The 19,427-nt window shown below is 38.9% G+C and overlaps 1 protein-coding gene across 1 annotated transcript; it reads left to right on the forward strand.

Annotated features, from left to right (window-relative positions):
• The first annotated feature begins 1,020 nt into the window (after positions 1-1,020).
• lhfpl3 (LHFPL tetraspan subfamily member 3) lies at positions 1,021-10,215 on the forward strand. Its single transcript, XM_039769866.1, has 4 exons — positions 1,021-2,053; positions 8,757-8,993; positions 9,107-9,134; positions 9,212-10,215. Exons 1-3 carry the CDS (start codon positions 1,618-1,620, stop codon positions 9,121-9,123), a joined length of 690 nt encoding a protein of 229 aa, XP_039625800.1. The 5' UTR covers positions 1,021-1,617; the 3' UTR covers positions 9,124-9,134; positions 9,212-10,215.
• Positions 10,216-19,427: the final 9,212 nt, after the last annotated feature.

The following is a 19,427-nucleotide window of genomic DNA, read 5'->3' on the forward strand; positions in this document are numbered from 1 at the left end:
AACAGTGACTATCTTAGTTGTCTTACTAGAACACACTCAAAAAGCCCGTTTTATTTATGGCGTGAACAGTTCAAATTATTTAGAGTATTACATTCTACCCGAGTTGAACTGGCGTATTTTAGACGTGTTTTTAAATTGTGACATAATACAACAATTACACAAAACAAGTTTACAAATCATACAAGAAATAAAATACTAACAAAATGATACCGTGATTTGCCAAAGAATGTGTATATGTTTATTTACAAACCTGCCCATTCCAATAAAGGGTCAGGTTGGTATTTTCCACAAAAAACAATCACAACGATCACACACCAAGCTATAAATGCAAACAGGCGGGTCGGTAGGATTTTCAGAGATCAGAGGCACACTCCCCACTGTGATTATTTCGCGCAGTCTGACTCGGATTACTCGGATAAAAAAATCGAAATGGAGTGGGGTGGGTCACCCTTGAAGCTGCGTGATCATCTGTCCACTATTGGTTAATTCGAAGAGTTTGGGGTTCCCCTTAATGTTTCTCGCTGTGATCAGGGGTTCAATCAAATTGGATAAATAAAAAATATCGGGGGCTAAACGACATTATTCTTATACATTCCTGAAAAATGATCAGGGGCTTGGCACAATAGATCGGGGGGATGGGTAAAGCCACAAATATGATACCATTATCTAAATGTTACGGATAATCAATACTACGCCTTAAAAGGTTTGCATAGGCTTACAGTGCAATTCATCGGGTGTCACCTGTGGGTAGGTTGCACTTATTTTACGTGGTGCATAAGGTCCATGCGGCAGAGAAGGAAGGCGTATTCGGTACATACATTCATTAAAAGAGAACAGCTACACGCATACAAAATTAATTCAGTTTAGTATGAATGTACCTATACTAGGACGTCACGTTTTCGGGTAGACGTGGGCAGCGAATAAGGTACCTGCAGTTGGTAGTTGTTTTTTTGAGTGACAGTTGGTACACTTTGCACATATACGTCATGTGCAGCGGGTTTTCTTAATATGTATGCGCGGGTCCAAGCACTTCTACCGATAAACTCTGTTGCCCAGGCAAAAAAAACCCTTACCCGCCGGCAGCACTTAGTGCTCGCGTCTGGACAGAGGAGCGTCCTTGCGCGTGTGTGGCGCGTGCCTGCGTGATTGTGGCTCGCTGCTTGGCTCCGCCTTCAATCACTCCTTACCACTGACACCATAGTGAGGCCCTTCGTTGCGTTCCGTTCGGGTTCTCTTCTTCATGACGGCGGCTTTGGTTTGGTTGGCCGGTGGAGCCTTGTCCACCTTTCTCGCAGTGCGCAGTGGAGCAGGAGTGGCCTTCGCCGCGGAGCGGTGCGAGTAGGTGGCAAAGCCTCGGAACCAGTTCTGGTAGCGGCAGCCGCAAACGACCTGTTCTGTTGGCTGTCGTACGCAGTGCGGTGAGCCCTGCCCGCCGCAAGGACAGGATGTGCGGCTGTATCGAGTGATGGACAGAAAAGGCTCTGAAGCGCCGATTCGAGAGCGAAGGCGTCCCTGGCCCAGTGCCTCCCGTTCCTCTGGTACCACTGGGGCCCTGATGAGACCCATGGATTTACCACCGACAACCAGAATGAGCTCAGGCACCCAGTGAGCTCCATAATGCCCGCATTGGTTCCTGGGACCCCCGCAGCCATCCTGGCTGCCCAAGAGGCTGCCAAGATCTACCAGACCAACTATATAAGAAACTCACGAGCCATTGGTGTCCTGTGGGCCATTTTCACCATCCTGTTTGCCATCGTCAACGTGGTGTGCTTTATCCAGCCATACTGGATTGGAGACGGCGTGGATACGCCACAGGCAGGGTACTTCGGTCTCTTTCATTACTGCATTGGAAATGGCTTGTCCCGGGAGTTGATTTGTCAAGGGAGCTTCACGGACTTCTCATCGATCCCGTCAGGAGCGTTCAAGGCCGCCTCTTTCTTTATTGGCATGTCCATGGTATTGGTCATCGGCTGCATTGGCTGTTTTTCACTCTTCTTTTTCTGTAGCACAGCCACCGTGTACAAGACCTGCGGCTGGTTGCAGCTAACATCAGGTAAATACACAACGAGCGCGCGTTATAGCTTGCACGTTTCAGGTCAGATTTTGTTTTTTTCATCCTAAGTGGTGTTTATAGCCACCTACTGAGATATACTGACGTAATATAACCGTCCAACAACATGAACGTAGTATGGTACTTGGTTCAAGCTTAGTGGTTGTATTCCCAGACACCACAATTACAAGCCAACTTTGTGTTAAAATATAAGGACTTCAAGGTTTAAATGCATAATGATGTTGTGTTCTATTTAATACAAATGTAGTTAGATGGCAAATTGATGCATAGCATTTTTAACTACCAGCATTTACCTTTACAGCGCTTTGAGAGTGCATAAACTATTTTCAAATTTTATAAAAAAAATTCTCTATTGATTCTTCAGTGTATTAAATAATTTTTCAGAACTGACACAGCTGATTTGATTATCCAATTACTACAATGTCAAAAACATTACTGTTTTGCAGTGAGGCATTGAAAATTCATTGGGGTCCAGTGTGTAGATATGCTGATGTCTTGCTTTGTTGAACTTCAACATATATTGAATATTGCAACACTCAGGCCCAGATTAGGCCATGTAGTGTGCACATTTCTCAGTGTTCCCCATCTCTTTATAAATCTCTCCATTTTCATATCCCCAATTTACAGTACAGAATTGAAAAGAGTGAAAGCCTATTTTGAAAGCAGCATCAGTAATAATTTTGCTTACTTTTTTATAGGTTCTTGCATGCACAGGTACAAGGTTGGGCACTGTTTTCTTTACATTCCATAGCAGCAACAACAGTGAATGACATTTTAGTTCTATTGGCAAACATATGATCAAAGGATGAATATATATATTATACCCAACCTGGTTTTGCTTTGGCCTGATTTTTTTCCACTTAATATTTACTTGGTCACATTCTGAAGCAATAAAGCTGCACTTTTAATGGTGTAAACGTAGCCTGTTTTTCAAAAGTGACATTTGTAGTTTCTCTATCTGCATATTGACACAAAGTCTGCTGTTTTATTTTAATGAAACTCGCATAGCATTATGTTGAAAGTTTATTACCACTGGGAAGTAAGAATTTCACTCTGCTTAGTACTATAAGCCTTTGCTGCCAAATGCTGTGGGTTTTAACCCCTCCTTGTTCCTGACATAAACAAACACAGGTCATTCCAAATGCTTGCAGGTCCTCTAATACTCACAGCTTCCTTGCAGATAACAAACAGTACCTTTAACCTTGGACAATTGCTTGGCCATGCCCTGTCACTTTTTTTCACTATACCCAGTCTTCTTCATATGTTATTTGCAGCTGTTTTACTTTACTGTCCAACTGTGTCACCTTAGTTCTATATTGGTGGCCACTGGTTGCTTGCAGATTTTGGTTTATGTTCTGTAAACTAATTTTCAACATCACTATACTTACAATAGCTGAATATTAGGGAAGACCTGAATGGAATATGAAGTGATTAATGCTTTAGCCTCACAAGCTAAGGGTTACACGATTCAAATGCATGTTCTCCTTTTATCTCTGTGTTGTTTCCAGGATTCTCTTGCTTAATCTCATATGCCAAAGACATGCAGGTCAGGTTAAATGGCAACTGTAATATTTCTGGTGTGTGTGTGTGTATAAGTGTGCTCCATCGACTGATAGGTCCTGCCTGTTTGCCCAGTGTTCCCTGGCAAGGCCTCAGCCCCCATACAAACCTGTGCTGAAATAAATGGGCTTTTATAATCAATCAATCAACATTTATTTATATAGCACATATTCATACAAAAAATGTAGCTCAAAGTGCTTTACAAAATGAAGAATAGAAAAATAGAAGACACAATAAAAAATAAACATAAGTCAACATTAATTAACATAGAATAAGTAAGGTCCGATGGCCAGGTGGACAGAAAAAAACAAAAAAAAAACTCCAAGAGTTGGAGAAAAAAAATAAAATCTGTAGGGGTTCCAGACCACGAGACCGCCCAGTCCCCTCTGGGCATTCTACCTAACATAAATCAAACAGTCCTCTTTGTATTTAGGGTTTTCATGGAAGGACCTGATGATGATGGTCACGTAGACTTCTGGCTTTCAGTCCATCAATGTTGGTGCATCATGATGCTTTGAGTAGGTGGTGGTGGCGGCCGCCACCACAAAGAAACCGGAAAAAGAAACAGAAGAGAGAGTTGGGGTCAGTACGGATTTTAGAGCCACTATGAATAGTTATTGTGATGAATTCAACATACAGAGTATCAGTATTAAGTTAAAGTGAAGTGATGAGAAGGCCATGTTAAAGTAATGTGTTTTCAGCAGTGTTTTAAAGTGCTCTACTGTATTTGCCTGGCGAATTCCTATTGGCAGGCTATTCCAGATTTTAGGTGCATAACAGCAGAAGGCCACCTCACCACTTCTTTTAAGTTTAGCTTTTGGAATTATAAGGAGACACTCATTTGAAGATCTAAGGTTACGATTTGGAATATAATGTGTCCGGCATTCCGATATATAAGATGGAGCGTGATTATTTAAGGCTTTATAAACCATAAGCAGTATTTTAAAGTCAATCCTGAATGACACAGGCAACCAGTGTAGTGACATCAAAACTGGAGAAATGTGTTCGGATTTTCTTTTCCCAGTTAGGATTCTAGCAGCTGCATTCTGCACTCGTTGCAAGTGATTTATGTCTTTTTTGGGTAGTCCTGAGAGGAGTGCGTTACAGTAATCTAGTCGACTGAAAACAAAAGCGTGAATTAATTTCTCAGCATCTTTCAATGATATAAGAGGTCTAACTTTTGATATGTTTCTTAAGTGAAAAAATGCTGTCCTAGTGGTCTGATGAATATGCGATTTAAAATTCAGATTACAGTCAACGGTTACCCCTAAGTTTTTTACTTGCATCTTAACTTTTAATCCTAGTGCATCAAGTTTATTTCTGATAACCTAATTGAATCCATTATTGCCAATTACTAAGATTTCAGTTTTCTCTTTATTTAGTTTGAGAAAATTACTATTCATCCATTCATAATGAATGAATGATTCACAAAGTGGGGTATGAAGTGTGTAGGTCTCTCCTTCAATGTACTTCAAAAAACAGAGCATGCCTTTCTTTCTAATACAGTCATGTGAAAACATTAGGACACCCTTTGAAAGCATGTGGTTTTTTGTAACATTTTTAATAAATGGTTATTTCATCTCCGTTTCAACAATACAGAGAGATTAAAGTAATCCAACTAAACAAAGAAAACTGAGGAAAAGTCTTTTCAAGATCTTCTGTAAATGTCATTCTACAAAAATGCCTATTCTAACTGAGGAAAAAGATAGGACACCCTTGCCCCTAATAGCGAGTGTTACCTCCTTTGGCTGAAATAACTGCAGTGAGACGGTTCTTGTAGCCATCTACCAGTCTTCGACATCGGTCTGAGGAAATTTTACCCCACTCCTCAATGCAGAACTTTTTCAGCTGTGAGATGTTTGAGGGTTTCTTGCACGTACAGCCCTTTTCAAGTCACCCCACAGCATCTCAATGGGATTCAAATCTGGACTTTGACTTGGCCATTCCAGGACTCTCCATTTCTTCTTTTTCAGCCAATCTTTGGTTGATTTACTAGTATGTTTTGGGTCATTGTCATGTTGCATGGTCCAGTTCCGCTTCAGCTTTAATTTTCTAACTGATGGTCTCACATGTTCTTCAAGCACCTTCTGATACACAGTAGAATTCATCGTGGATTCTATGATGGTGAGCTGACCAGGTCCTGCTGCAGCAAAGCAGCCCCAAACCATGACACTTCCACCTCCATGCTTCACAGTTGGTATGAGGTTCTTTTCTTGGAATGCTGTGTTTGGTTTACGCCAAACATGTCCTCTGCTGTTGTGTCCAAATAATTCAATTTTGGACTCATCTGTCCAAAGAACATTATTCCAGAAGTCCTGGTCTTTGTCAACTTTATCTCTGGCAAATGTCAGTCTGGCCTCGATGTTTCTCTTGGAAAGCAAAGGTTTCCTCCTTGCACACCTCCCATGCAAGTTAAACTTGTACAGTCTCTTTCTGATTGTAGAGGCATGTACTTCTACATCAACAGTAGCCAGAGCCTGCTGTAGTTCTCGAGATGACACTTTAGGGTTTTTGGAGACCTCTTTTAGCATCTTGCGGTCTGCTCTTGGGGTGAACTTGCTGGGGCGACCAGTCCTGGGCATGTTGGCAGTTGTTTTGAAAGCCCTCCACTTGTAGACTATCTTCCGGACAGTGGAATGGCTGATTTCAAAATCTTTTGAGATCTTTTTAAATCCCTTCCCAGACTCATAGGCTGCTACAATCTTTTTTCTGAAGTCCTCTGACAGCTCTTTTGTTCTCACCATGGTGCTCACTCTCACTTCAACAGTCAGGAGCACACCAAACTAAATGTCTGAGGTTTAAATAGGGCAAGCCTCATTCAACATGCAGAGTAACGATCTACTAATTATGTGCACCTGGTGTGATATACCTGTGTGAGATCTGAGCCAATTTAAGAGGGAATACATGTGAGGGTGTCCTATCTTTTTCCTCAGTTAGAATAGGCATTTTTGTAGAATGACATTTACAGAAGATCTTGAAAAGACTTTTCTTCAGTTTTCTTTGTTTAGTTGGATTACTTTAATCTCTCTGTATTGTTGAAACGGAGATGAAATAACCATTTATTAAAAATGTTACAAAAAACCACATGCTTTCAAAGGGTGTCCTAATGTTTTCACATGACTGTATAACTGAGCATAGCTTCCTATTGTTTTGTATTTCTTCATGATTGAAGGTTCTGTTTTGGAAATAAAGTAGATGTACTTTTAGGTTAAAAGGAAACTGGGAATCCACAATTCTCACACATTCACAGACATCTTACAGAAAGTCACTGAAATGTGGTTTGACCCTTTAATACGTCCTACTGTATCTAAGTGGCTGGTTATAATCACTCCAGTTTCTGTTTAACAAATCCCACTAAGTATTCTGATGAGCCTCAGTTTCATCCTTTAAATAAAGACACATGCATCAAATTATTCCTCTCATTCTCCATATTTTGTCTTGAAGCTTTCCCACCCATTTTTTCTTAAGTTTAGCCCCATCTCCCTGTAGGTGTGGTATTGGTTTCATGTCTTGAGGCTGCCAGCACCAAATTCTTCAGGTCCTTACTAATATACTCAACACTCACTCACACTAAGCAGCTCCTCTAGAACTGCAGTGTAGTGGATTTCTTTTAAGTTACACTCTTTATCAAATAACCCATTAGGTCTTAAGTGTTAACAAGAAATCACAACTTTTTTAATACTAAGTCATTCACACTTCCTGCAGTCAGGCAGTACAGTTTTGTGGCATAAAGGGTGTGTATGGTGTGTGTTCCTCTCACTTTCAGGGTCTTTCTGCTAGCTAGTAACTGTTTAGTGATTTATTTATTGTTACATTCTCTGTGTTTCTTTTATGGAGGAAATATTGTTTTCATTAAACAAAGTTTGATATCACTAGAATATGTTTCGAGTATCTTTTGTGTCTTTGTATGAGTTTTTCGTTTATGTAGAAATATTTTGCAGTCTCTGTATCTCAAGGGAATGGACCAGTTCTTACAATATTTAGTGAACTAATTGCACCTGTTAGACTTAAGACATGATTAGATTTTGGGTGAGTACCAAGTGTTCAGCTTCTTGCTTTTCAAGTTCAGAGTTTTGAAAGCTAATACCAAAAACAGGTAAACCACTTGCTGGTACATATAGGATTTTGAGAGAAGGGCATCTGTGAATTTTATGTTCACTTCAAAGCTGAGCTCCAAGCTTTTAAAGTGAAAAATGTCAAATGCAGTATCACAACAGATAAACTCTGTTTAACAGGAAACGGTGATTACATTTCATGCCTTAATTATATTATTACCATGATAGATCTGCCTGATATTGCATTTTGGATGTATTTTGGTAAATTTACATCATATACAATATTTATGTGATAAATATGAATACATTCATGTACTAACCACATCAGATTAAAAAATACACTACATGTAGTTAATTTTTCAATTTTGTGTTACAATTTCAAGTGGACACCACTGGTTGACTACTGGTTGATTGATGGATGATTCAGGTTGAAATCATCCTTAGTCAGTGGGTGGATAAATATGTTCTAATTGTGCGAATAGTCCCATATGGAGTTAAGTATTCACCTTGATTAAGTGTGGCTGGTTAAATTACAATGATATTGTCTTAGAAAAATGATTCATATTAAGAAGGTGTTGCATCATATATGTCTGTAAATCTGAAAACTGACTGCTTTGTAAGGATGTATGGAAATTAAGCATACAATGGATGGGCATCTTAAATAACAGTTGAAACCTTATTATTTAAATCTGTGGACTCAAATTAAACTTGTAAATATATTTTGATTAAACAAGGAAAACAGGTTTTTTGCATTCAATTTTTAAACCCAAATACCGAGTTCAGAGTAGAGAAACAAGAAGTCTCATTAAAGGATTTTAATTGGGAGCCATAATCTACAATTTGATGACAATCTCTGCTGGGATAAAACCTGTCAGCTTCTGTAGCACTTCAAAAATAAAGTTTTGGTACCTGTTAAATAGTGTTTTGCCTTTTTAGAGCTCTTTTTGTTCCTTTGGAGTAGGAAGCAATTGTAAAAGGTCTTTAGGGTGGATAGACTCTTGAACCATCTGTTGTCAAAGCAAAAGGTTCTAAAACATATGCCTTTGCTTATCATTCTGTTTCCCTGTCAGCTGCCTGCCTGGTGCTGGGATGTCTCATCTTTCCAGATGGCTGGGACTCTGATGAAGTGAAACGCATGTGTGGAGATAGGACGGATAAATATTCGCTGGGAGCTTGCTCAATGCGATGGGCCTACATCCTAGCCATCATGGGAATTCTGGATGCTCTTATCCTCTCATCTCTTGCCTTTGTTCTTGGGAACCGTCAGGATGGACTTTTTTCAGAAGACCTGCTGGCTGAATCCAAGGGTGCGTCTCAGCAAACTATTTCTCATTCTCTCTGTTTGTATGCAAAGAGGTCATGGTCAAGTGGTCAGTTTCCACTTGTTTGTCTTCACTCACTTTTTCTCTCTCCTTCGCAGATAATGGAGCCGCATAATGGCATAAAAGGTAAGTTGATGTTCTAAAACACAAAGGATTGGTGAGGAGGTATGCCTTGTCTAATCATTTTTCTGCTTGCATCATAGGGCTCCTTTCCATCTTCCTACCCAGCATTCCCAGGTGAAGGTGTACCGTAACCCTGGAAAGCAGAAGTGGAGAGGATATAGCAAAGAGACACTGCCCTGGGGATGCCAGCTGCTAAAAGCATAGATTTAGACGCAGCAGCGCAATGACATCACTGTGAAATCATGCGTATCGTGATAACTAAAAGGCTTTGTCAAATCATTGTGTTCTGAAAGCTGTAGACCTAGAGCTTTGTTGAGACAGAAGTTAGACTAGACTGCCTGAGTTTACTTGTGCTCAAATCTCCCAGTTTACAGACCTTAATAAGTTTTCTGATTTTGCAGACCTTCTGATTTCTTTGCACTGGACTGACTTCACTGGTCTCACATATACATCTGTTCTTCAGAATACTGTTGTGACTTTGGAGGTGTATTAAAAAAAAAAAAGACCCCTCCAGAGTTAACCAGGTTTGCTGAATCCTTGGACCATCTACTGAAATGACTGAATGTATTGAATTTGCTGACTTTATTTATATTTGAGACTCAATAAATAGCCCCTTGCTGTCACAAGTCACCTAGACTTAACTGCCTGTACCGGTTTCGTAGTTATTGTTTTACATCAGCTCACAGGTTTTTTGGAGGTCTCTTTACAGTTCAGCAGACTTAACTGATTTTTTTTTCTATCTCAAATACATTATTTACCCTAAAACCGACTGACTTTACTGATTGCACGTCTTTAAACTTCGACAACATACTAGACCTAACTTTATGGTGTCTCAGAGTTTGTTGCTACCTATTGTTACATAAGGAGCCCCATATCTAAAATCTTTTCTACACTTATTGACTTTTTTTTTTTTGTTCTCTAAATTTTTCCAGTTCCCTTCAGTGGACAGATTAAGCTTTGTCCATTGGTGTCTGCAGCTTTCCTGTTCTGTCTAGTCTAGGCCAGTCTAGTTCTTTTAAAACTAATACAGAGTGGCTCATAACAGATTGTTTGTCTCAAAATAAAAAAAAGAAAGATGTTGTCAGCTCCTCATTTGCCAGTTCCACGTGCTGTCTTGTTTGTTTTACAAAGCAATGTCTACAACAGTGTTTGGCTGTTTTAATAACTAACACAGGTTAATAGAGTGGGTGGGATATGAGGATTATTATAAGCAGCACTAAATACCAAATGTGCCTGAATAGTTAGTTTGGCTGGCCACAGTTGTCCAGGAAGTGGGCGCACTTCCATTAACATATTCTAAATAGTTAACCCTGTAGCTGAGTTCCAGGCTTCTAAGGATAATAGGATATTTAAGGGTTTGTGGCTGGTCATACTTGGTGTCTTCCATCCATTCGTTGTCCAACCTGCTATATCCTAACTACGGGGTCACGGGGGTCTGCTGGAGCCAATCCCAGCCAACACAGGGCGCAAAGCAGGAAACAAACCCACACACCAAGCACGCATTGGGGACAATTTAGGATTGGCAGTGCACCTAACCTGCATGTCTTTGGACTGTGGAAGGAAACCGGAGCACCCAGAGGAAACCCACGCAGACACAGGGAGAACATGCAAACTCCACGCAGGGAGGACCCGGAAAGCGAACCCGGGTCCTTGGTGTCTTTGAAAAGTAAAAATAAGTGCAGATGACTTTCTATATTCATTTGATATAGAACACCTTAAACTTGCAGCAAGAGAAGACCAGTCAGTGTTATGCAATGAGCTGAGAAGCACATCAATGGGATGTGTGGAAATAAATGAGGGTTTTAAATTAGTTTTCATTAAGATGGACAATGAAACTTCTAGAATTTTGGCTGTAGACAATGAATTTTGACTCAATGTACACTTAGTAGTGTTGGTGTGGGCCATGTTCTATCCTGATGCCAAAAGAATGGCAGTCAGTCAGTCATTTTCCAACAAAGAATGTCTATATATACATTTTTATCTAGTTTCTCACTCCTCTATAGAAGTAGCAGCCTAGTTTAGTTGTCATGTAATAGATCTTTGTAAATAATACTTCTAAGCTAAACTGTCAAATTTCTTTGGTTGCAAATGGCATAATGCTCCATATATAGATTTCAAGCCTTTCGTAAAATGAAGATGTAAGATAGACTGGGACATCCTGTTATGTTGAGTAAAAACTGTAGTTAAATCAGGGCAGCAGAGTGCCTTGTACTAGAAATTTCAGCCATGCTTTCTGCAGCTGTAATTGCTGCACCACATCACTAAATAGTGATCTTAAATTTGCACGTCTAATTCGTTTGAGTTTTCTTTGTTCAACACTCATCTAATTTCTACTTTTTTTTGTAGTATTGTGTATTTCATTACACTCCAATGCTTGTTTTGATGTCATTATAAACAGACATACCCTCTTAGCATGTGTCCTACATCAAAATTATTTATATTTCAGTGCCCTCAGAAGTAATATCAGTTTTTTTTTTTTACATAAATATGACTCTCCTTTTTTGCATACAATGTGCATTTTGATGTGCTGCTTATTCCAGTATGTAGCTTCTTTTACTCACTTCTTTGTTTCATTCTAAAGGAACTCTGTATCATAATACTGAGTGGTCTGCTGCAATGTTGCATGATTGTTTTTTTCCCACATCTCATACTAGTCAGTCCATCATTCCTGTTCACCTTTTGCACCAGTTTGAGTTTTATTCATGCAGCTCATTCATTCTAACTTGTTTCGTATTTACTGTAGGCAAAAGTAATATTCCAGTACCATGCTTATACAGTCGAGTTTCCCATTTTGGTCTCCTTAAAAAGTGTCCCTCTTCAACAATTTTCACTTTTACTCTTAAATGTATGACTAATATGGTAGGCTCTGTCTCGTTTACCTAATTTCTTTCTGTCGTAAGTTACATTCTAGTATCTAACTTGTTCATCTTTCCTTTTCATTTTGGTACAAGATTCATCCAAATGCAAGTCTTGTATGTTTAGCTCTGCTTCTTAATTGGCATGTAATATAAATATTTCACTAAGTCATTTTTGCTTCTTTTTTCAGTGTGAATTAATTTTCTTTTTCATCTCTTGAGGCAATTATTCACAAATCAACAAAATTCAGAATAGGAAATAGTGAAATGTTATCCTCCTGCCCTTTAGCATGTGCTGTCTTAGCAATTTCATAGCACAAGACAAAGCTGTAAACATGTATATTTTTAATGGTGTGTTCCCAAAATTGCTAAAAAGAAAATTTAAAAGGGCAGTGAAGATTTGGGCATGATTTTTTTCAGTGTGTAGTTGTCACAGTGGAAACAACTAATTAGTTACTGAAGGTGCCCTTTCTTTCAAATGCTGAAATTGGAAGACATATTTGTTGTAAGTCTTAAAATGGAGAAAGCTAGTCATAAGATAGGTGAAACAGTTTTGATAATTGAAGTACAGTATACCCAGAGTGCCTCAGGCCAAAACCCATTTTTGAAACATTTACTAATTTGGCTGACTCCTTTCTCCAATTGAGAAATGATACAATTAGTTATAATTCTTTTGGTTTTCCAGTTGGAGCACAGGCAGGTCAAGAGACTTGCTCATTATCACACAGCGTCAGTAGTGGGATTTGAACCCACAACTCCAGAGTTTGAAGTCCAAAGCCTTAGCCACTCAACCACCCTGGTTGCCTACAGGCTCTTTGTAATTCCCATTTGTTCTCGTACTCTGATTATTAGACAGAAAATATCCACCATAACGTGTCATGGTATTAAAATGTTTTACTTTTCAAAAGATATTCAAAAATGTTATCTAAAAATTAATATAGTGCCACATCGCTGCTTTCTCAGTAATATCCTATCTATATATTTTAGGCCTTGCCCTTGCCCTTGCCCTTGTCTTGAAGTCAGCACAACTTGTGAAGATCAGCAAGCTGTTAGGTAATGTAAATACTACAATGGGCTTATCAACCTGTGCAGCTGTAATTGTGCATACAGACAACACAGAGGAGTTCAACAAATAAATGCTGCTTCTATGAAATAGCTGTGTAATGCAAATGGAAAAATGTGAGAAAAGGGAGACAGAAAGTGAAAGTTTTCCATAACTCTTATTACTGACACAGTGACAGTCCTATGCTTTAGAGTTATTCCAGTTTGTTCCAGAGGAGACTGGGCTGGGCAAAGAATCTTGAAGATAGTTGAGAATTCATAAACGCCTGTACTCAATTTAAAGGTGATTTACTTAAACACCAAGCTATCAAGTGCAGCAGGACAAACATATTTCAGATGAAAATAAATTGATGAAATTAATATTTATATAAAACAACTCCAGTAAAAAAAATATACTAATATTTACTAGGACTTTGGAGTTGGTACATAAAGTCATCAGTTCCGAGTTTAACTCCAACTCCTCCTTTTTTAATTAGCCTAATATATTTATTGTTGATTCAAAGCACACAACATACAAATACAAGGAATTTCAACATTGCCCATGTAAATCATCATATTACATTTTAGCACAATCCCAAAACAGTGTGCCACCCTGTTACATTTGGGTTTGAATGCTATAGCAATGCTGTTGTAACTTTGTTATTCATTAAAGAAGAATAGTCAAACATTAAGTAACATAAACAAGACAAATCTTACTAAATTAAAAAGGTTATATTTTTATCAAAAGGTTAAAAGAAAAAACAGTTTGACAGTTTTACAGACTGACTCCAGAAACCAAATAGTTACTTCTGACTTCACAGCCCTCATATTTACACATACCTATGCTATTGCATTTTGTATATTCTTAGATTTATTGCATTATCCCTGAGTAAAATTTTAACATATGGTTGTTCAGCATGGTTTCGAATAGATATATAGTTTATATATGTAATGAATTACTGTTGGTCAGCTCTGTGACTGGCTCACCTGTGCTTATTTTAGCAAACTCCCTAATTTGAAAAACTCTGATCCAGTTAGGAGTATATGCCAATGAGCCACAGGTGGTCTCCTCTGAATTGTTATACCTTGCCCTGAAGCCAACTTTCAATAAAGGTTGACCACTGGAAAGAATGAGGATGAGTGTGAGGCTGCATTAGCCTAGTTTAATTTCGGATGTTTTTGCTATCTGAAAATACAGGAAAATAATGAAACAAGCAGGACAAAGTTTTGTGTGTGATTACTCTTGTAATGTATTTAGCAATACCATAGCATATGTGAACAGGTTCTCTGTTTTTACTGTGACAGATTTTCAGCTTGTAGGCCTACAAGCCCTGCCTGTGGATCATGTACTACACTAACAAATCAATTCACATTAAGCATAGCTGTTATATTCAGTTTCTGAACATAGATGTATTAATGTCAAACACTTCACCACTTCATGTTATGTTATTCCATAATGAAAGCTCCTTTTTTTTTCCTACCCACCACCTAAGTGGCAATTATTTGACCATTCCTCAGGGACCTTCCGTGTGATTCTGCAGGTGTAACTATCTGTTTTTTCTATTTTTACTTGACACATTAACACATTTGAGTTTCACTTAAAATTGTGGCAACACATGCAATTACCAAAAATGCATCACTGTTTTTTATTACAATGTACAACTGCTGTGCAAAACTGTGCCAGTCTAACAGGTACTCTCCATTTTGCTGATGAGAGACAGTTATTGTTGAGGGAAAAAGTCATCATTTTGGCATTAAGAATAAGGCACTGACTCCTTATTCAGCACTGCTTCTTTTTCAAAACATGGCCCCAATTTATCATTTTTGCTTAAAATGCTAAACCACCACAATGATTGCTTATGCCACTTCATTAATACATAATTACATAAGATGTTGAATTTGATAATGGAAAGATTCTTCAGGTGACAGCAATTAATTTGCCCTCTTTTTGTAGGCTGTAAACATCAGTGTTTAGTTTCAAATGCAGTATATACCAATATGAACTGTGCACTACCATCATAGCACCCAAGTCAAAAACAAAATAAATCACCCATCCCTTGCACCATTAATAGCAATGTATCTAACATTTAGTTCTCATTGGCCTGAAATAGTTAACCTGATCAGTCATGGCACAAAAATTTAAATGTGTATGGTACATTATTTACAAAGATGCTTCACAGCAGTCTTGTAATCTAATTGCTAGTTGGCCTCTAGTGCTAAATCTGAATAGTAGTTGAATATTCCAAAAGAGGAGTAGCCCAGGAATGGCTAATCTTTGAGTTTAAGAATGCAATGCCAAGATACTCGAATGTTTCTTTCACACAACATCTAATTTTCAGACATGTGCATGTGACTTTGCTTTCTTTGTCATTATCAGTGACTACACCATTACATTAACCACCACTCCTTCTTAACAGGAAACTTGTCGATTTGATAAGGCTTTAAAAAGTTGTCATGTTTGATAAACACTACACAAAAAAAAAAAAAACCAAGATGAAATAGCCAAGCACCACTTGCTCATAGTAGTGCTCAGTAATGTCTTTGCTAAATATGCTACATTTATTATACACTTCACCATAAGCACTGTAAGCTAATGGGATATGCCAGGGTCCATAAAGTATTGCTTAATCTTTTACCTATTTAAAATTAGTAGGTAGGCTCTGCACAGTTCACACAACAGAGAGGTGTTCTCAGCTCAAGCTACCACAGCAGTGGACATTTATACACTTCAGATCCTTTTCAGGTCTATACTCTGATTTGATGTTAGATGCCAAGATAACTATGCTACTGATTAAAATCCTACATTACAGGTGTATGCAAGAATCCCAACTCAGTTACAACTTAGAACTACTTTCCTGCTCCCAAATAAAAAGACAAAGGATGATTAATAAAACAAATTTTTATTTCCATGTATGCAGATGACACTAAACATTTCTAGTACATATCTAAATTTTTTCAAGCCAATTAAAACACCATGCATACATAAAATGCATGCACTCACACCCATCTTCCACAACATTTATATATAAAAACAAACAAACAAAAAAAAAAAAAACCACACACACACACCCTTCCTAATATTGTGTAGGTTTCCCTTCTGCCACCTAAAAAGCTGTGACCGATCCAGGCATGGACTCCACAAGACCCCTGAAGTTGTTCAGAGGTATACAAGTGCATCTCAATAAATTGTCATCCGAAAAGTTATTTCAGTAATTCAAATCAAAAAATGAAACACTATATAGATTAATTACACAAAGAGAGATATTTTTCAAGCATTTCTTTTCATTTTACTGATTGTGGCTTATAGATAATGAAAACCCAAAATTCAGTATATCAGAAAATTAGTGTACAGTGTAGACTCATGGTGTCACACTCCACTCTGGTAATTAATCCAAAACACCTGCAAAGGTGTCCCGAGCCTTTAAAAGTATCTCTCAATCTGGTTCAGTAGGCCACACAATCATAGGGAAGACTACTGGCTTGACAGTTGTCTAGAAGACAGTCATTGACAACCTCCACAAGGAGGGTAAGCCACAAAAGGTAATTCCTAAAGAAGCTGGTTGTTCACAGAGCGCTATATCCAAGCATATTAATGGAACATTGAGTGGAAGAAAAAAATGTGGCAGAGAAAGTTGCACAAGCAACAGGGATAAATGCAGCTTTGAGAGGATTGTGAGGCACAGCCCATTCAAGAATTTGAGGGAGATTCACAAGGAGCAGACTGCAGCTGGATTCGGTGCTTCAAGAACCACCACACACAGATGTATCTGGGCCACAAGCTACAACTGTTGCATGCCTTGTGTCAAGCCACTCCTGACCCACAATGTCAGAAGAGACTTACCTGGGTTAAAGAGAAAACAGACTGTACTGTTGCTTAGTGGTCCGAAGTCCTCTTTTCAGATGAAAGAAAGTTTTGCATTTCATTTGGAAATCAAGGTCCCAGAGTCTGAAGGGAAAAGTGGAGATGCACAGAATCCAAATTGCCCGAGGTCCAATGTGAAGTTTCCACAGTCAGTGATGATTTGGGGAGCCCTGTCATCTGCTGATGTTGGTCCACTGTGTTTTATCAAGTCCAAAGTCAGCACAGCAGTCTACCAGGACATTTTAGAGTACTCCATGCTTCCCTCTGCTGACAAGCAGCCAAAAGTACCAATACCTGGTTTAATGACCATGAGGAAGATGAGATACCCGATCCAACAATGCAGATGAGCTAAAGGCTGTTATGAAAGCATCCTGGGCTTCCATAACACCTCAGCAGTGCCACAGACTGATTGCCCTCATGCCATGCCACACTGATACAGTAATTCATGCAAAAGGAGCCCCGACCAAGTACTGAGAGTGTACATGGGACATACTTTTCAGGAGGCCAATGCTTCTGTATTAAAAATATATTATTTAATTGGTCGTATCTAATTTTCTGAGGTACTGAATTTTGAGTTTATTACCTGTAAGCCATAATCAGCAAAATGAAAAGAAATAAAACACTTGAAATATTACTGTGTGTAATGAATCTATATACTATGAGTCTCACTTATTGAATTGAATTACTGAAATGAAATTTTCAATGATATTCTAATTTAATGAGATGCACCTGTATTGCACACAGTATATGTGTATTGTATATAGCCCTTTAAGTTCTGTAAGTTGTTAGGTGGAGCCTCCATGGATCAGACCTGTTTTTCTAAAACATCCCACAGATGCTCAATCAGATTGATACCTGGGGTATTTGGAAGCCAAGTCAACACCTTGAATCCCTTGTCATGTAACTCAAACTATACCTGAACATTTTTGCAGGGTGGCAGAACACATCATCTTGCTGAAAGAGGCCACTGCCATCAGGAAATACCATTGCCATGAAGAGGTAAATACGGTCTTCAATAATCTTTACACAGGTGGTAAATACCAGAACCATGCTTAGAGCATCACATTGCTTCAGCTGACTTGCCTTCTTTCCATAGCAAATTCTGCTGCCATGTAAAAGAAAACATGATTCATCAGACCAGGCCACCTTCTTCCTCTGCACCATGGTCCAATTTTGGCCTTCACATACCCATTGTTGGCACTTTTACCAGTGGATCATCATGGACACTGTAGCTGGTATGCAGCTACATAGAAAGCTGAGAACACAGAGTTTTTTTAGTTAACTTCCTCTCTGGGTCTGTATTAGGTTTTTCAGCAGTTTATGCTACAGTTGTCTTCTGCAGGACTGGACCACATGGGCTAACTTTTGCACCCTACGTGCATCAAAGAGACAAACATCCATCCCAGGTCTCCAATCCACCCATTGTACTTCCTTGGACCACTTTTGGTAAGTACTAACCACTTCAATACTAAGAATACCCTCCAAGACGTGCGGTTTTGAAGACACTCTGGCCCAGTTGTCTTAGCCATCACAATTTTGCTTTTGTCAAAAAAACAAAAAAAAAAAAACACAACAACAACGCACAGATCCCTATGCTTGCCCATGAATGAGAGTGAGAGAGTGCATTTAAAAGTAATAACAGCCATCCTTCTATGCATTTGAGAGTCCATTTCTATAGGCTTGTTTTAGGACTACCATGGCTCTAGCAGCAACCACCATTAAGCATGATGCTCAACAGATATAGGTAAACTGCACCCTTATTCAAATCTAAACATGCAGACCTTCACACTATTCAGTAGTTGTCCTTCCATGGTCTACTTTTGGTAGGCAACGAACCATTGCATAGTGAGAATACACCATAAGACTAGCTATTTTGGAGATGCTCTAACCCATTCATCTTAGCCATCACAATTTTGTCCTTGTCAAAAATGCTCATATCCTTTTGCTTGCTCCTTTTTTCCCTGCAGTAAGGTTTGGAAGACTGTATGCATGTGCAAAAACCTAAACAGAGTCAAGACATATACCAAAGCTGAATACAGTTGTAGTCAGCTTTTTCTCTCCAACAAGCCACTGTCCTTTGCCAAGAATTGCCTATTATCCCAAACATCAATTCATTCTCTGGAATCGCTTATTCAAAGTCTGTGACGCTTGATGCAAACAGTCACGTACGACAGCACCCCGTATATAAAAGTGAGTAATCCAAAACTCGCATTACTCAGTACCCGAGATAACGTCCCGCGTGGCCATGCCAATATTCACCCATTCTAAACCCCTTGAATCAGAAAACTTAGGTCAAATCACCCAGATTAAAAGAAACGCGAACACGAGGGTTGTCCCCACGCCGGTAGATGGTCTGAAATCTGAACACACAATGCACAGGTTATGAGACTGCAGCGCTAACAATCACGCTACTGCAGTGTCTCGGCTATGACGTTTAAACACCGATATCCCAGCAACGGGAATTATTTTGCAAGGCGCACGTGTACACAGCTGTGTGCGGACAACTTGGAAGGCTATCCTTGCGCATTTGCTTCGCAA

The sequence above is a fragment of the Polypterus senegalus genome, chromosome 11 (genome assembly GCF_016835505.1).
Source record: "Polypterus senegalus isolate Bchr_013 chromosome 11, ASM1683550v1, whole genome shotgun sequence".
NCBI classification, from domain to species: domain Eukaryota; kingdom Metazoa; phylum Chordata; class Cladistia; order Polypteriformes; family Polypteridae; genus Polypterus; species Polypterus senegalus.

What these genes read in the sequence shown, in the direction of transcription:
- lhfpl3 (XM_039769866.1), top strand. Translation starts at nt 1,618, where the DNA reads ATGCCCGCATTGGTTCCTGGGACCCCCGCAGCCATCCTGGCTGCCCAA. An exon ending in CTGGTTGCAGCTAACATCAG is followed by an intron (nt 2,054 to 8,756) that starts GTAAATACACAA and finishes TTTCCCTGTCAG; the next exon opens with CTGCCTGCCTGGTGCTGGGA.